The sequence below is a fragment of the Lampetra fluviatilis genome, chromosome 1 (assembly GCF_964198595.1).
Source record: "Lampetra fluviatilis chromosome 1, kcLamFluv1.1, whole genome shotgun sequence".
Lineage (NCBI taxonomy): Eukaryota > Metazoa > Chordata > Hyperoartia > Petromyzontiformes > Petromyzontidae > Lampetra > Lampetra fluviatilis.
Genome location: NC_136275.1, coordinates 14,218,376 through 14,236,629, shown reverse-complemented (window position 1 = coordinate 14,236,629; position 18,254 = coordinate 14,218,376). Strand labels below are relative to the sequence as shown.

At 44.8% G+C, this 18,254-nt stretch overlaps 1 protein-coding gene across 4 annotated transcripts in view; it reads left to right on the top strand.

The window, feature by feature from the left end:
• The window catches only part of LOC144932897 (partitioning defective 3 homolog), a 211,071-nt gene extending 194,540 nt beyond the window's left edge, over positions 1-16,531 (top strand). For all 4 annotated transcript variants that reach the window (XM_078857312.1, XM_078857306.1, XM_078857298.1 and 1 more), the window contains exons 23-24: positions 4,547-4,656; positions 7,499-16,531. In XM_078857312.1, coding sequence (XP_078713438.1) covers positions 4,547-4,656; positions 7,499-8,072 — 684 coding nt within the window. In that variant the 3' untranslated portion in view covers positions 8,073-16,531. The remainder of the gene's footprint in view (positions 1-4,546; positions 4,657-7,498) is intronic.
• The last annotated feature ends 1,723 nt before the right edge of the window (positions 16,532-18,254 follow it).

The following is an 18,254-nucleotide window of genomic DNA, read 5'->3' as shown; positions in this document are numbered from 1 at the left end:
CTGCTCGTCTGCTACGCTCCACTCGCTCTCTCTCGCTCCTCTAGCCTGCGATTTTCACTCTGCTAGCTAGCCTCTTGCTATGCACTCTGCTAGCTTCTCTACTGCTAGCCTTATCACATTCACACTTAGGATTCCGCTAGGCTCGCTACTGCTAGCCTGTCTACCCTCACTCCTCCAACCTCGTCCATGCCTCCAGCGGGGGATCAGCCAACACCGCTGGAGAGGACGAGGTGTGGAGAGCAGGGTCCTGTACTTCTTTTGTAATAATCTTCTGTCTTCACTCCAACCAACTCACTCATTAAGAGACCTCAGGTGGCCCTCGTTGAGCCGTCGCTCACGCGGCGTCTCCATCTCCCGCCTGCGAGGATGCCTACACCGTGTTTGCATTTGCAGCCAGCCAATCACCGCTATGCATCTTAATTGGTCGTCTCTCTCTGGGCGCTCTTTCTCTGTCTCCTACTCTGCACCTGTTCGCCCTGACATGACCACATTGTCCGCAGCTCACACATGCGTGCACACTGTTTGCAAACCCCCGCGCGCGTTACTCCACTACATATATACACATACATTAGTAGCAGTATCACAATGTCCTTTCTGTGCAGTTATTGCTCACTGCTATGAGACTGGCTATAGTTGAGAACCAATTTTCACTTGCGGTAGTTGAAACCCACATTCAACCAAAGACCTCAGTGGTGCTGACTTGGTTCTTTGACGAGATAATAATGAGCCTCATGAGATACTCGGCTAAATCTGGGGTGCAGATTTCAGTTTCTTTCAATTGGGAAGGTTTTCTCAACTTGGCAAATCTTGGCAAAGCATTGCGTGATTAAAAATGTTTGAGACATGGGCAAAATATGACCCTCCTCGGACAAGAGAACCCACAGTCCGAGCGTGTTTATTTTTTCTCTTTTTAAGAGAAATCATGGCAATTTTTTAAAAGTTGTCTTCAACATCTTTTTTTTTATTCCACAGAACAAATCAAAATAAACCCCAGGTGAAAATATATAATTTTAAGAGCACTTAAAAAAAAGCCTGGGCATGATGGTAATAAGGTGCTCGGGCACGCAAGCTTGGTAGCTTCGCAACCTGGTCACAGCTGCTGCCCAGACATTATTAAAGATAGAGAAAGTGGAACTTTGTATAGTTTAATAGTGTGTACATTGGAGTGTTCTTGAAATTCATTGAATGAAATACTCTCTCTTGAATGAAACACTGTCTCTGTGTTGTCTCTCTCTGCTTATGTGTCTGTCTGTGTCTCCGTGTCTGTGTTTTGCCTCTCAAATTTAGTTCTACCTGATGACAACTGATTGAGTTGCAATCGAAAAGTTGTATTCTATGATCTAATTTATTTTCTTTCTACTTGACTTTACCGAAATAACCAAAGAGTTTTTATTTTTATAAAATTTGTATTATTATTTAATTATTATTGTTTTTTCTTTTATCTAAGTGACTTTACCGAAAGAACTAAATAAGATGATATTACCCTGTGATACGTGGCTCATTACACCGAACAAATTTGAACTCTTTGTTTCATTCAATCGCTTATGAATGATATTGGTCAAGAAAGCCTACGTGTTAAACATCTGTTCTCTTTACATAAAGGGCTGCAAGAAAAAACGCAGTCATGGGGGGTGTGTACGGGCATACAGGCAGCCATCGGAGGAAAGACATGAACGTGTGATATTTTCTCCGACAAAGCCAAGGTTGAGTTGGAGTGTAGAGGGAGAAGATCGCGGTGAATGGTGTGGTTGAGAGGGTAATGCGTTGTGGCTGATATTGGCACAGTAAGGTCCCCCCCCCCCACCTAGCCTTGAGTCGTAATACTGTGAGGAGCGATGGCCAAGCAAGGGGGGCAGTTGAGACTAAAGAATCATGGCCGTGGCAGTGGTAGCTCTCCGTGGGTTGGAGATTAGCGAGGCTCTCAGTTGACCACTGCATTCCGCATCTCGGGTTATCGCTGTATGCGTTTTGTGTCTCGGACGAGCTTTCGGGCGCTGCTTGGTGATTCGTTGCGGTTGCTGTGGTCGTTGCCCTGATACCAGGATCCCAGGAGCTCACGCGGTCACGCTGATGGCAAGTCCTCGCTTGTGCTCCTACTTTCTTTCGTTTCACGATTCATGTTGTCCCGTTCTCTTCAAAACACAAATGATTTCCTTCTCAAATGAGCATTGAAGTGGTGCTCATGTCCTGTTTACAGCCCTGAGATAGTTGTGGAAACACTACATTCATATGGCAGGGGTGAGGTTATCCATAGAAAAAGTTTGTACCACCACGACATTTTATCAACACATAGGGATGATGGGCTGAGTCAACACCCAACCAAGATTTGAATTCGCAACTTTCCTATTGCGAGCCACTCTCTCCACCACTGTGTGCCACCCGTGTTACGCTTTCTGTCCATATTTCACTGATTCGCTGTCTCGTTATTGACGTGGCATACATGTGAATTCTAAACTTCTGCACATTGCCTTAATTGGTGGAAGGTAAAACAAATATTCTCGGCCACACGGAGCTGAAGCTACGCACACCAGATAGAGAAGGCTTCAAAAAGCAATAAGCATTGGATTGTGGGCAATAATGACAGCAGTAATAACTTATAAAGCAGAGATAGTCACGCTCCTCGAACCAGAAAAAATATCTTGATCTACAAAATGTATTCCCAGTTTAGTTGAATGTCAGAAATGTGAATGCATAATCATTTTTTTTCATTACAAGCACAATAATGCATTTTAAGGAAGCTAACAGACGTGTGGTTTAAGAGGCATGGACTCTGAATCTGGCACGCGTGCCTTGTACGGGGAAAAAGCATGAGCACTCCCAGACTCGTGCTCGCTCCCAGACTCGTGCTCGCTCCCACGCGCTCATCCATGCGGCAGAGAAGAAATTACCCTGCTGGGAGGGTTGGAGAAGGCAAATGGATATTCTGACTACACAATCCGCAAAGCCATCACCCCAACCATGAGGAAGGAGCCATCTGAAGATCCAATCAAAACCATCACCTTACCTTACATAGCATGGATAACCAAGAAGATTCCAAAATCTTGAACACAAGATCCAGGTCTGATTTGACACGGTGCACAAAATTCGTGACCTGATCCCATCTGTGAAGGACAAGATTCCTGACATGCAATATCCCGGCATCTACAAACTAAGCTGTATCTGCGGCAGTCGTTACATTGAGAAACCCAAACGACATGTCTCGGACCGTGTTCGTGAACATAAGGCAGATCTGAAACACGGCTGGACCAATACTTCTGCCATGGCTGATCATTACTTTAATGCGGCTGGCTCACATGAAATTTATTTCTCAAAGACGATGGTACTTTGCAAGCCGACTGGCTATCAACAAAGATTCGTTCACGAAGCCATCCATATATCCAGACACAATTTCAACCGAGACGACGGTTTTAAACTCAGCAATCATTGGAAAGATGTGGATGGGTGTCGCTAAGTGCAATGCCCTGCCCCCATCTCTACCTCCTCCCCCCCATCTCTGCCCCACTCCTCTCTCTCCCCCTGTCTCTGCCCTCTCCCATCGTCTGCTCCTACATTAACGCTGGCTGACTGACTGTCCCGCCCATGCTGTTTGCGCTGCACAAGCTCACCTCCGCCTAACTCCCCCTTTGTTTTGCTCCTGCATTAGCGTGCCTCTTGCGCAGCTCGTGTTGCTTGCATAGCTCTTTCCCCCGCCCACTCACTTTGAAACCCTTCTAAGCAGCTACATTTGGAGGCTTGCGATAAGGGAGAACCCATTGGGGTACCTTAATTTTATTCGTGATTTATTATTTTTATTTTATTTCTATATACGTGACTTTACCGAAATAACCAATGAGTATAGTAATTCCTACAGTCACGAAATCTTCAATGCTATATTTACCCTAATTTTGTTTGTAGATTGTACCATTCCAGGTGAAGTAAGTGTTGGTAAGGCAGTGCCTCACCAAAGTTGGTAACATCAGGATTTGGTCCCTGTTGGACCAAGTTTCAATGATTGCAATGAATGGTGTCAGGTACAGGTACCTTGGTGAACAGGGAGACTACATCGACACTAACAAGCAAATCATCTGGAGACATTGAGATGTCCTTGATTAGAGAAACCAAGTGAGCTGAGTTAAGTACAGCTGAGGTGGTCTTGCCCGTAAAAGGAAGCAGGGTCTCAGACAGATATTGGGCCAGTTTGTAGGTGGGTGAGTTAATGGTGGAGACGATAGGACGGAGCGGGGTACCTTCTTTATGGTTTTTTGGAAGGCCATAAAATCAGGGTCGTCTAGCAACCAAAGGTTTTAGAGAGAGCTGCTTGGTCAGTTCGATTGGAGAAGTCGAATTGGTGATGATATTGTTGGTTTGCGTGGCCAGGCGGTTGGTAGGATCTCTAATGATTTTGGTAAAGCTGCTATCATTAAGAAGGTCCTAAATTTTGTTATTGTAAGTGGTTTTATCCATGATGACAGTGGCATTGCCCTTGATTATTACTTGCGTGTTTTTTCTAACTCAATCACCCCCTCATCCTTGTTTTGGCCTCCATCCCATGTGTCCCTCTACACAGGAGTTTCCAACGTCTGACCAACAGAACGGGCACGCTCTCCCATCGGGCGAACCTCAGCCCCCACCGCCAACCCAACCAAAGGTGCAGAGGCCCTACAACTCCCTACCCAGGTAACCAAGGCCACAGAGATGGGGAGTGGGGGGGGGGAGTGGAATCTAGGGCAGTTTTTCCGAATCCTGAGATCCAAAAGGGGGCTGAGGGAGCCTCAGAGAGGGCCTCACTAAATAATTGGCTCACTCGTTCATGAGCTCATTCAATTACTCATTATTTTACTCACTCGCACACTCTAAGTCTGTCACTCGCTCATTAACTCACTCGTACTCTCATTCAATCACCAGCTCGTTTACCCACCTATTCGACTGCTCGCACTCTCCCTTGTTCGTTTGCTTGCCTCACAGCCCACCTCTCGTCCATCATCGCACTCAACATCACACCCGGCATCACACCTCACCTCGGCTCACTGTCTCGCTGCCAGGGGAAAAATTGGGAAACGCGAGCGCAAAACAGCATCATAAGCAACAACATGCTTTATTAATCAGCACTCTGTCAAGATGGCTTTGGTGCTCTCATGCATGAGCAAATAGCCACACAGACATCACACATGATGCTTTGATACAATCAGAATAATTAATAATATTACTATACTTCACCTTGCCAGTGATTGTAGCTTGGTGAAAATGGGGGGGGGTTGCACCTTGGACCAGTTCATATGAATTCACTGCTGATGATAGTTGTGGCTAGAGGTTGAACTTGGGGCACCAAGTTCATGTTACATTGCACTAACCCCTATGCCACCGCTCCCCCCCCAGTCTAATAATATAACAGATTAATGTGTTTTTTTCGCCCATGAACATTTCAGAAAGGCCAATCTTCCGATTGTTGGTGTTAGAAGACCAGATTTAATGGAACATCCACACACAAGGGAAAATATTTGAACTCTGCAGAGAAGAGCTCTGCAACCTACTTGCTGCACTGCTTCCTACAGGCAGATATTTTTCATACGTGCCTCTTAGATGGATCTACCTCCCATGTCTCCCATGTTTCTGGACGACAAGGGCCTCCCCACGCCAAACAGTTTGTAGAGGTTATTTAACCATTATTCATTTTAAGTGCAAGTGCGTCCCTCATTCACAAGTGAGCACTGGCGAGAGAGAAATTGTTCATCTCCATTGGCAGCCCTGAGCTAGTGGTGGGAATCCCACATTCGTGTGATGGATTCTGCTGTTTACTGCCCACAGTGTGAAAGGTGGTTGGCTTTTAGTCGACACGAAACCTGGATTGGTGCTTGCAACTTCCCGGTCAGGTGTTTTAACCACACCTGGCCCCCAAACATTGACCGAAATGTGATGGTTGTGTATTTGTATTAATGTGGTAACAAATATCTTGATGCACTGTGAAGTCAAACCGAAACACCTTGACAAAATCATTAACAAAAGAGTGACGGGGTCTGCACAGTCATAGGGGCTTGGGAGGTGGAGACGGGATGAAAGCGTTTCTGTGTTTCAGGAGAGGTCAGGCTCTCCCAGCGCATTCCGTGTAAACAGTCAATGGAGCACTTTACACAACCTGCGCACCCACCCACCCCCAGCCTAGGGAATTCTCATCCTGGAAGACAGCTCTTCCCCAACGACGGTTCTTTCGTGTCTCCACCCTCTGTCACCTCCAATGCAGTTTAAAATTTCCATGTTTTCTCATCGCTTTTAACCACACAAAAACTGCTTTGGAAATTGTCTTGAGATATCGTCGCATTTACACTCTTTATAAACACAAGTTATGTTGTCTCTCCAATCCATGCAGTCTCGCTCACAGTTTTACTTTTCATTATATTATCCAGCATAACGTTAATGCCCTTACAATACGATGCTCGTGGTCATCATCAGCCGTTGTCGAGCCACTACTGAATGAAGGTTTAACCACGCTGTTGCCATCCTTCATGGTCCTGAGATGCCACAATCCATCTCACTTCTGCACATGAACTGCTCTCGTCACACCATCTCTGCAGTGGTCATCCTCTCAGCAGCTTACTCTCTCCGTAGGCTACCAATCTGTCTCGGTCTCATGCATCGGCCATTACCCCTTGTAGCCATGATCTGCCCTGCCCAATCTCACTTTAACAGTCAATATTGTGTCTCAGATTTGCATTTGTTCTCTAATCCACGTGTCTCTCTCAGTGTAATTCCAAGAAACATATCCTTTAGTCTCAACGATGTGGCTTTTAATTTAATGCTTTAGTTCACGTGATTTTTAGCTTAGCTTCCATGCGTTTTTTCGCATGTAATGTGCAGTGTCAAATTAGGCAGCAGTAGGCAATGATGGCTGTACTGTTCTGATCCCATAACATTTTGGCGTTCTCTGGTCTAACACTTGAGAGACGAGGTCCTAAAGAAGGCTGTCTCTGATGTAGGCCAATCAGTTTTAAAGACAATATATATATGAGCAGACCATGTTTGTTTGCATGTTCACCACACGTCCGTGTGGTTAATGTCGACTTGATTCCTTGAAAAAGGTTTCCATTTGGTGTTTGAACATCTTAACACCTGTTTTATTGCCAGAAAGGGTACAACCTCTTCTTATTTTTTCATAACATGGATGATACTGCTATACAGGCCTCATTGGTGCTCTTAAGACAAGACTGTATGCATTGTATGTGCAGCGTAGTGATCTCTCATGCAAGGCATAATGGTCACAAATCACACTTTCTGCAGCGTAGAAATCGCATCTGGCGTGCATAATTTGTCACTTTTTCAGTTTGAGTTGTTTCTCGTCATTTACAGAAAGTGTTCGATATGGTTTAGTGTTGAAATTTACATACGAATGTGTAGCTGTGAACAATTTCACTGTTAGGGGGGTGGGGGGCAGAGATCAAAGTCACAAGAGACTGCTTTTAAAATGCTCACTCACTCACCTGATCCCTCACTATGGCGTGCATCGTCCGATTGCCATCTGGTTCAGGCATCCCAAGAAGACGTCGCAGCCCGCGAGTTGGCTTGTGCAAGCGCCAAGTGGGAACCTCGCAACCGCGGGTGCCAGCTCGGGTGGCAGCAGCAGCGGCGGTAGTGGCAGTAGCGGTTGCAGCGCGACGGGCCCGCGTGCCCCGAGTGTCACGCAGCACAACCGCAGCTCCTCCGGTAGGCCTCGACCCGCCAGCACGCAGCCGCGGACGCTGCCCTACGGGTACAATGCACGCGTGCTGCAGGAAGCGCAGGAGCTCCTGCGACAGGAAGAGCAGCGGAGGCTCAGCGGTCAAAAGCAGCAGCAGCTGCAAGGAAATGGGGCATGCGAGGTGCATAGCAACGACAACCTGGCCACCACGACCGCTGCACCGGCATCGCAGAGCGAAGACCCGGACCAACGAGGCCACATAGCGGAGCAGCAGCAGCAGCGCACGTCGGGAGGGGCCTTGGGAGCAGCCAGGTTGGGCCACAATGGCTACCGCAGCGCCGTGCGGAAGGAAGGATCTTCCTCCGCAGCATCGTCTGCCGCTGCCAAGGACGTCGGTCTTCTGTCGCCACCAGCTGCCATTTGAGCTGGCCGTACACCTTTGGCAGAATGATGATGATAATGGATGAAGTCTTCAACACCCTGTTTCAGTCACGGCGGTTGTGTGATCATACTTAATCATACAATGTGGGTTGGTGAAGGAGGGAAGCCCAGGACTGCCTCAGACATCACTTACCATTGTTGTTAACCATTGTTTCAAACTCAGGTGGCTGGGTTCATAGCACAGTGCGCTAAACACCGCACCAACGCTCCACCCCTTCGCATACCCTGAGTTAATAGCGTGAGTGGTGTGGGCCAAATTAAATTAACTTTCTCTCATACGGTGATGTGCGACTGTATAGATGGAGGTATCGGTTGTCAGAAGGTGCTGCCCAGCATTGGAATGAGCAGTTTAAAGTTGGATCTGTGAAGCCATTCCCTTGACCACAATTGGAAGCTGATGCATCTAAACTAGACTGCGATGATGGGATGATGACTCAAGCAAGCTACTAGGCAAAGTGAAATGCTGTCGGCTTAAGCCTCTGAAAATTTCCAAAGATAGACACACTCCTAGATGAAAGACTTGTTATTTAACATGCTGTTGACTTTAAGTGGTCATTACAGCAGCTGTAAAGAAAGAGGCTTTGTGTTGGTATAAAATAAACTACTTAAAAAGACAATAAAAATGTACCATTATTTTAAATACTGGAAGAGCTGGAGCTGAGTCTTGGCCACACACACCATGACTTTATCCCAAGTGTCAGATGTCGGAGAACGCACACTGAGATGGATGCTCCCTTACGTGCCTTGTCGACCGGCAATTTAGTTATACATATTTTGTAACAAACTCGCATTGTATACGTACGTGTGGCGTTTATATGTGCGCATACACTTATCTACTTCACATATACCTGTATTCTTTTAATTACGCGCATTCACATGAACGCACTTGGTTTATGTTTGCCACAAATTCGATGAAAACCGCAGGGCCGAGCGACCAGCAGCTGCGGGAAGACTTCAGTTAATGAGAGAACGTGACGATGGATTTGTTCATAGCACATTTCATTTGCCTCGGTGCTTGGCATGGCTGCTTCAGGCGTGTCACTTGCTGCTGCCGCCACATACTGCAGCACCCAGTGTAGTGGTTGACCCACACATTTCCCCGCACGCCTCGATTATTGCGGTTGCTTTCGCCCAAAGCATGCCAGTGCGTTTGTGATAACGTCATACGCTGGCATAATTGACACTGCAATTTTCATCTTTTATTTTCTCATGGGCGTGTTTTACAGTTTTACAACAATCATGTGGTTTGCCTTATTAAAGACATTTTTTTCGTTCTATTCTTTGAATCACATCATCCGCGTGCACCGTGTTTTGTATTCTTCACGTTCGTAGCTACGTCGCTTTTCGGTTTTTTTTTTACAGCTCCGTACCCTCCAGCTATGGACACGACATCATCCAAAGCTGAAAGTGGTGACGTGACTGTCAGAAGAACAATACGTTTAATTCTCCAGTAGGAGTCAACATTCACACCACACACCCCACCACCGTCCCCTCCTCCTCCGCTCTCCTCATCTCTCTCTCTCTGGCCCCAACTGCATTCCCTTTCGCTCACCTATTATCTGGAAACATCAGCTCAAAACAGCAATTTTTTTAAACTTCAGCCTTCGTGATCCGTCCGCGGGCTGGCTGTCCGTCGTTTCGGCGATTCTCCATTCACACCAATGCCGGGTTTTGCATGATTCGCAAGCGGCGTAACACACGAGTGTGTGCGGCTCGTGTGGCGCACGTGTCTGCACATCCCCATGCACAGTGAGCCGACACGTGGGCAGATTATACGGACTGCAATTAAACACCACCGGATAATTATAATCGGAATCTTCACCTATTACGCCGAGAATGCTTAGAAAGATCTTTGCGAGGCACACAGGCACCGTAACGGGACATCGTCAGGTACTGTAATGATGAAAATTCTCGTTGCACATGCTCGTTTTCAGGTTTCAAAAAAAAGAGAGAAATCAGTGATTTTTTTTCTTGAGAGTGGCGAATCACCTATGTTGAATCATAAGTGATTAAGTAAAGTCCTGATTGGCCACATTATTTCGAGCAGGTAGCTCATGGGTAGATCAGTACGAGGCCTGTTAATATTCACCTTCCCCCACCCTCCGATTGATTTGACCAATTGCCATGATTCATGGAGTAATTCAAGAATGTATTATTTTCATCTCATTTTAAATTGAGCAATCATTGGAAGGATGTTATTAACCAGGTAAAAAAAACCCTAGCTGCTTTGTAGTGGTTGTCTTCTTTCACACCTGCCGGGTACTGGTCTATTATTCCGAGTTAACTCCCCCCCCCGCATCCCCAGCTCTCTCGGCCACCCACTTCCAGCCCCGCCCACCCCCCCAGCCTCACTCCCCTCTCCTAGCGTCCACGCAGCGCTGCCACTACCCAACACCCCCCTCCTCCTCCTCCCCCCTTTCTTTACTTATATAACCTCTTACCACGGCATCTCTCTCCACTTCAGCAAAAAAACCTTTTTTCTTGCTGTGGTTTTCCCACAGCAAGACTTTACCGAAAGAACCAAAGAGTATGGATTCCTGCAGTCACGAAAGCTTCAAATCTAGATTGAAAGTGTGAAGGTCAGGGATTTCACAATGGGAGACGTGGCCTTCACAACCAACCCCCAAAAAACATGATTGAGTTACTTGTATTAACAATTCTCCCAGCGGTGCAGTCCGTGATACTGCAATTGGAAAAATTCCGGACGATTAAACCCAAGACCTCGTGGTGCCGAGTGGATGCAAGCACAAGGAACATATATGAAAGCTGTTCTGTGTTTCAGACACGTCTTGAAAAATGTCAGTCAGCTGTAATGCGTTGCGACTAATGTGATCGTGGGGGGACATCGCGTCCTTGGTATTATTAGTTTGCGTTTAAGATGCTTATTGCTTTGTCAACATGAATTACCTGTAAAAATCGTGTTATCAGCAACATCACGGTGCAAAACGTGCTGAATAAGTAATCTGCTATTTAATTGAATTACTCCCTATTTTTGTTCAGCGTTGTATTTTTTACAATGCATAATCTGTTAACAATAAGAAAAAAAATGTGAACATGTTCTTCGTGTGAAAAAGTCTAAAATGGTGCCATCCATAATGTCCGTAATGCCTACTCGACACAACGATTCATTCCGATTGTTATTCTCATTTGCTGTCGGAATCACTAACTGCACCGCATAATGATCGCGATCCTCGCTAGTTTATTAAAATCGGTGGCGTGCCAATGAACATAATACGCGACTGCTAGCCCATCTGCCACGCAGTGGTGTGGTAAAGGGAGCCTTAATGGTCGAGTGCTGGATGACAGGTGAGTGTGACTTTATCTTAACCCTACGCTAAGACGGCCATGTGATCGCTGTACGAGGGAGGAGTGCTCTGCTCCAGGTTTCTAACATTCCCACAATGATTGAGGTCAAAATGTGCAATTGTAGACTGCTAATTTTTATTTATTCAACAACTGGAATAGCTCTGTGATGTGTTTTCAGGTTACACCTCGTGGTGTTCGGCACCGTGTCACTTGGAGAGTACAACCGTGAAAACCCATGCAGCACTGGAATAGCTAACGGTTTAGATGCCTATATTACAGACACAATAGATATGTCCAGAATATGGACACTTCAGCTATTGTGGATAACTTACAAACCTGGGAAAGACAGCTTCTACGCTTCCCTCATGCTTGCGTAACACATCACATGGCGGTGGACATACCACTGTATTGGGTAGGATGGATTTTCAAGAATAAAAAATATTTAATTCATGGCAGGGATATTGCCGGGATTTGATTATGGTTGTGGTCCTGAATCAATTTGTGAAATGTCAATTTTAGAAAAACTGGATTGTTTTATTCAAAGTGAAGCAGTGACTGGTGGGTCGACTGCCAGGCTGGAAGACAAAATTGTTCTGTCGGGAACCAGGAAAACAACGATGTTTGGGTTGTACGTTGTGCGAACTTGTTTAGCTGGGGCCCCAGTTGCAGCGAGCTCCAGTATTTCCCTGGGTCTGTGGATCTGGGTGGGCGTACACCAACAACACAATCACGGAGGAGAAACCTGTGCCTAGTAGCGTCCTGATCATTTGTTTTAGTATTATCTCCTCCCCTGGTGCGCCGAGAGCCTCTTTTTTTATTTATTCGCTTTGTGGGATATGGATTTAATGAAGACTGAAAAAGGCTAGCATATACAAAGTAAAGTACGGAAGGTGTCATAAATGTGTGTGTGTGTGGGTTTCTATGTTCTGGTCACACGTTCTGCTCAATGTTGGGCTCCTATTCAAGCTGCTGTTTATACGTGATCATAATAGTAGATTAAATGCATTGAAGGTTACAGTATTAAGTTTGGAAATAACTGTGAGTGTCCACGCTTTTAATATCCTGTTTTCAGAGCTCTTTAGCCATACCTATGTTGTCCTAAGACTTAATCTGGAACGTGTAAGGTCCACGGAGCCCACCGTTGAGCTTGTAGTTTGCGGTCTCAAACAACAGTAGTCATCCTATGGCAAACTGGCTCCCCCACGATAGGTATGTGGAATTTCGAGCAGTGACTCCCTCTGATATCGGTGCCCTCTTTGACTTTTGTGAGTGAGGTCGTGTCATTTCCAAGGTACGTCAGTTTACATCAGCAAGCTCGAACTGTGATCTGAACTGATGAGCAGCACGTGCTGTTGGCTGACATTAAGATTCAGCCCTGTGGAACATCGCAAGCCACTTAACGTTTAACAAGGACTTGGTCCAGTAATTGCTGCTCTGTTGCCATACCTTCGCCATGCAGAGTTTCATTCATAGAAATGTTAGAGTTTAAATCCCCATCGCGGGTCAATTCAACATGTCAGCCCTCCAAAGCTGAACAAACTTAGTGGCACCATGCGCTAAGGTCAACATAAGCCATCTTGCAGATATTCTCCACCATGGAAATGTGGAATTTCCTAGATCAAGGCCAATCACGGCCGGTTGACCTCTGCTTCAAATGTAAATTACCATCCCATTGCCGTAGGAGCGTGGAGATACTTCTACTTTTAACACGACATAAAAAGCAGGAGCGTTGAGTGCAGTCGCAATGTGTTGTTTTTCAAACGGTACAGCAACCTCTTCAGTGTCTTGGTAAAGCTCACCATTTAACACGTAGGCTTTCGCGACCAATATCATCTATAATACAGTTTTTTTTGTATTATGTAAGCTGATCATGTTGCCAGCCTTCATAGTGCAATTGTGTGTGATATATTATCGAGGTATCCTGCAGCGCATGTCCCATTCACGCTTGATGAGACGCCATCAACCCCCATTGTCTCGCTCACATTTCACAGAAACTTCAGTTCTTGCTCGTGGGCTGAACACACGTGGGTCGGCTTTCTGTACCCGGTCATCTTCACCGTCGTAATTATAGGCACGCTGCGCTCTTTTTTTGCTTTGATTTGTCTCGGAAGTTGCAAAGACATGATTATGTTGTGAGTGGTAGATGCATCTGCGAAGCCTCTAAGTTGCCTGCACAGACTTCGTCTGAACATTTTGAACAAATGGATGTTTAGGTGTGTGTATATATATATATATTTTTCTCCTGGAATAAAGTTCTCGGACAGATATCACGCATGCATTAAACAGGTGCCAGTCTTTAATTACAACGTGTCAATGTAAATTGTAGGTTCTTGGTTGGATTGTTTTTCAAATCAGTGTGTGGCTTAACTAAGCAGCGCTATCGAAGTGAAAATGCTCCGCTCGCTGTGCGTTGCTCGTCGTGTCAGGCGTCCGGAGCTATGTGCAATCGTCTTGGCGAATAACAAACCTGTCCATGGTTTAATAGGCACATTGCCTTGAGCAGCATGTGGTTAAATGCATTAAGAGCCTGTAGTGAGGATGAGGTAAGGCCACCCCTTAGGTCTTGCGTGCAACATGAAGCTCCACTCACCGCATCTCCCAACGACCAACCTGCCCACATTCATCAACTTTCTCCATTGAAATGTAAACCAGGCAATGATGGACTGAATCTGTCCATTAATTGGAAGACATGGGGGAAGGCGGGGGCTGTGTTTGGGGGGTGATGAGTAATGTTTGAGAAGGACCGATTTAGCATTTACTCTCTCAACACGTTTCATCCCTTAATTATATCCACCGTAGGACGTTACGCGGTCGTTAACATTTGGTATATTTGCGTCCGTGACTGTACCTTTAGAATCTGGATGCGCATCTTACCTGCACATTATGGACTTGATCTCAAGTCAGACTCGCAGAGACTTCGAAACTGAAGTGGTTCATACTGTGGAGTTTAAAGTGATGTATATGCTTATTTACATTATGAAAAAAATAACAATACCAGTCATTGCTGTGATTTCCATTCAATATACTGTCACTTTTAATAATTCAGTATAAGCTGGGTGCAGGTGTCGGTCAATCATTCCTTCATCAATTTCAATTGGGATGGAAGCATCATGTCAGGAAACAAAGACTCATTGAGGAAATCTCCCGTATGGCAGAGCAATGTTGCAGAAAGGAGTTTTCTCCGAAGCTCTCCCAAATAATCATTTGAGCGGCCTTTTTGTCCTTTACAAGTGGGATTGCACTTTCCCATGCACTCTGCTATGAGATGGTTGCATTACAGTGACGCCGATATTCGAATTATCATTGCTGGAAGTTAGCCACATTAAATAGCAAAACCAAATGTTACGTATTTTATTTTGTGTGTGCTCATATGTGATCAGACTGAGACCATCACCTCTGCTGTACATGAGAAGCCGGTTTAATAATTAGTCGCTCTCTGGGTTCAAAACGAGGATCTTGGCGGTGGCGGCTCCCGGCACCTTCACCTCTACACCACGCACCCCCCTTTAAAACGTTTCACTTGAAAGCATACATTGCCCTGCCCTCAAAATTGTAAAGGAAAAGGAGGGATTCAATCGAAAAGAAGAATGGAATGTGTCAATTTAATTGTGTTATGCTCTCGGCTCAGTATATAATTTACGGCTGCATTATATAAGCGTTGCAAGTTCACTCCATGGAAATATAACACTACAATGGGGGGCGGTTTTTTACTATGGGGAAAGCGTATTAGAGGTAACCAGGCACACGGTTTCTCAGATACCAGACGTTAACCACCTCGTGAAACCGACTACTTTGCCCTACATCATTTTTGAATGGATAGCAAAGTGCAAAAAATTGTACAAGATAGACGAGAGTTTAAGTCATAAAATAGGCATCTTCAACACATTTTATTCATAAGTGAGCCTGCCACTGCGAAACAACATTCACCACCTGGAGTCAGTGAAGAAATAGACTGGCAGAAACTTGGTAAAAGGTACAGTAATGGTTGCACATCTACCTCGTGCAAAGTCTGGCAATGTTCGCAAAGGCCTTTCTGCGGCCATATCCATATATTGGCGAAGGTTGTCCCACTTTATCCAAATATTGGTGTTGAACGGCCCGTGAAAAATCGCCTAACCGATGCGTTTTTAGGCTGTTTGGTCAGGATGTCAATCTGTTACCAATTGGATAAACACCTTCAATAAATGTTGTCCTCTGTTGGCGTGCATCGCTTGACATGACGAAGCAAAGTACCATTATTTCAGGTGTTTTACAAAAATTTGGCCAGACCCCTGTAGAAACGAGTGGACAAGTGTGCATGCAGCTGTGTATCTGTGACATTGTCTATACACATTTCAATATCAGTGCCACGATGGTGACACATGGATATCTGTTCGTGGTACTCAGCTTGTCGTACGCTGACTGGAATATATTACGCACCATACATGCACATCGACGGACGTTTATTTTGTTTTATTTGCTCGGTCCGTGACTGTACACACCTAACGATACAATTGTTTTTCTAAGGCGCTACATCAGTGCGGTACCTTGGCTCGCATAATCATCAAGTCTCTATATTTGGCAAAAATAAAACAAAATAGCAGAACTTCACACCCCCGCTGAACTGCATGGCTTCGCTCAACGATTTAAATGTTTACGCGCCGGGGCATGGCAACTGGGCCCTTTTTAAAAAAAACAATTCCGAAAGAGTTCCGACCAAACACTCCAGCGTTCGGGTGCGTGGGACGCGGTGTATGTCCACATAAATTACCACGAATATACATTGATCGTCCCAGTGAGCTCTGTACAGTTAACGGTACTTTGGAGACTTCGGTGTTAAGTTTGTATCAGCTCTGGGTTGATTTCCTCGGCTATCTGCTGTAATTTCTTGTCGTGTTTAATAATATAATGTCCATAGTAGCCTGCTTTAATGAACAGTATTTGTGCGTTGGGGCTGCACTCGTGTGGTCACTGTGCCGTCATGCGGTGTACTGAGCCTGACCGGTGCGAGGAAAGGCAACCGCGTCTTCTTGTTGACATGATAACAGGTGCCACGGAGTCGGCAGTGGAGCTTCATGCGCCATGCTTTGCCTCTCATTGTTATTGCTCAGTCATTTGCATGTTTTTTTTTACATTGACGAAAACTTGTATTTACATTTTTACTACATAAATAAAGCTGATATTTCCGCTTTACAGAGCGAATTTCCGCTTTACAGAGCGAACCGTGAGTGCTATAACGTGTTATAAGCGTGGCATATGGATCGTGTGACGTGATGGAGGTTGGGTGGGAGGGAGGCGGGTGGGTGATGTACTTTGAGTTCATCGTAGTGGTGCACAACTCTGATCCATCTCTTTGGAGGAAAAGTTGGTGGATCATTTCGAGATTTGTGAAATGCCCAGATCCACTATGCAGCGAGGCGCCCAGTTAGTTTGCAGAACAGCAAGTCGGTTGGTGGACCCATCAATGTGTGCTGATCTTTGAGTGTGTGGTGGGTGTTCTGGTAATCCGGTTTCCACATGCAATGAAATTGACCAAACATCGCAATGTAGCACCCACCTTGGAAAATATCTAGCCTTTCCTGGATGTATGACATCATTTTTTTCAGGTCTTATAGTCCATGTCTTTCATCACGATATGATCATCTTTTTCATTGTTCGTTTCTAAGAATGCAATCATTCAATCCTCCCCCAAAATACACTTGCCAATTCGATGAATTGGTAAATATTGCAGCTTCTAATATCTACAGAGGTCATGATTTCATAAAACGCGGAACATATACAAATAAACAAAAACATCTGACGATTTGGTGCAGTCACGTAGAATGGAAATAATAAAATAATAAAAATAAAACATAATAAAATAATTCTCACGACGTTTCGGCCACAACGCAAGCAGCCGTCCTCAGGTGAAAAGACAGAGTCTTTCGACAGACCTGTTCTTCACCTGAGGACGGCTGCTTGCGTTGTGGCCGAAACGTCGTGAGAATTATTTTATTATGTTTTATTATTATTATTTTATTATTTCCATTCTACGTGACTTTACCGAAAGAACCAAGAAGATGAATCCCTGCAGTCACGAAAGCTTTAAATCGAGATTTGGTGCAGCTTTAGGATCTACATGAATAATTAATTAAAATTGTTGTTGCACACTTCTTGTTTTTTTTCTGCTATGTGGCCGACACTGGACAGTTCATATTATTCGTGGTAGGTTGTGTAACAAACAAAATATTTGTTTTGTTCCTGGGTAGTGTTTTTTTCTAATTGCTTCTGCCTCAAAAGTACAGAAAATGGCTATTATTCCCCACAAACTTTGCCTTTGTGACTAGGGCACAAAAGCAAAGTTAATAACACTGGTCAACAAAAATAAATTTCTGGCCTGGACTTTTGCAGCTGTTTTAGACTAATTTCAGGGTGCTGATTCCAAATCTAATCTCAGATTTGCTCTATCACATCTCATTTTTATGCTATCGCATACCACATTTTTATTGATTTTACCCGAAATTAACTCTGTCACTTATGATTGCAAGTTGTTGCGAGTCAGTGACTGCTTTAGTGTTAAAATATGGTGCTGTATTTTTAGGATAGTGTGTTTATAATATAATTTTATGTAGATATCCACATTTATTTAATATTTTTCTTCTGCAGGGCGTGATCTAACAATGGCTACAACATCCGAAAGAATTAAATGCAGTAATGACCCAGATATCTTCTGCTACATCTGTGGCAGCTTCACTTTGCAGGATCAAAGGCGCAACATCAATACCTTTGTCAAGAAGAATCTTAATTTTAGAACTTTCGTGACTGCAGGAATTATTATTTGTTTCTTTCGGTTAAGTCACGTCTAAAGATAAAATAATAAATTAAATTATATAATAGAATT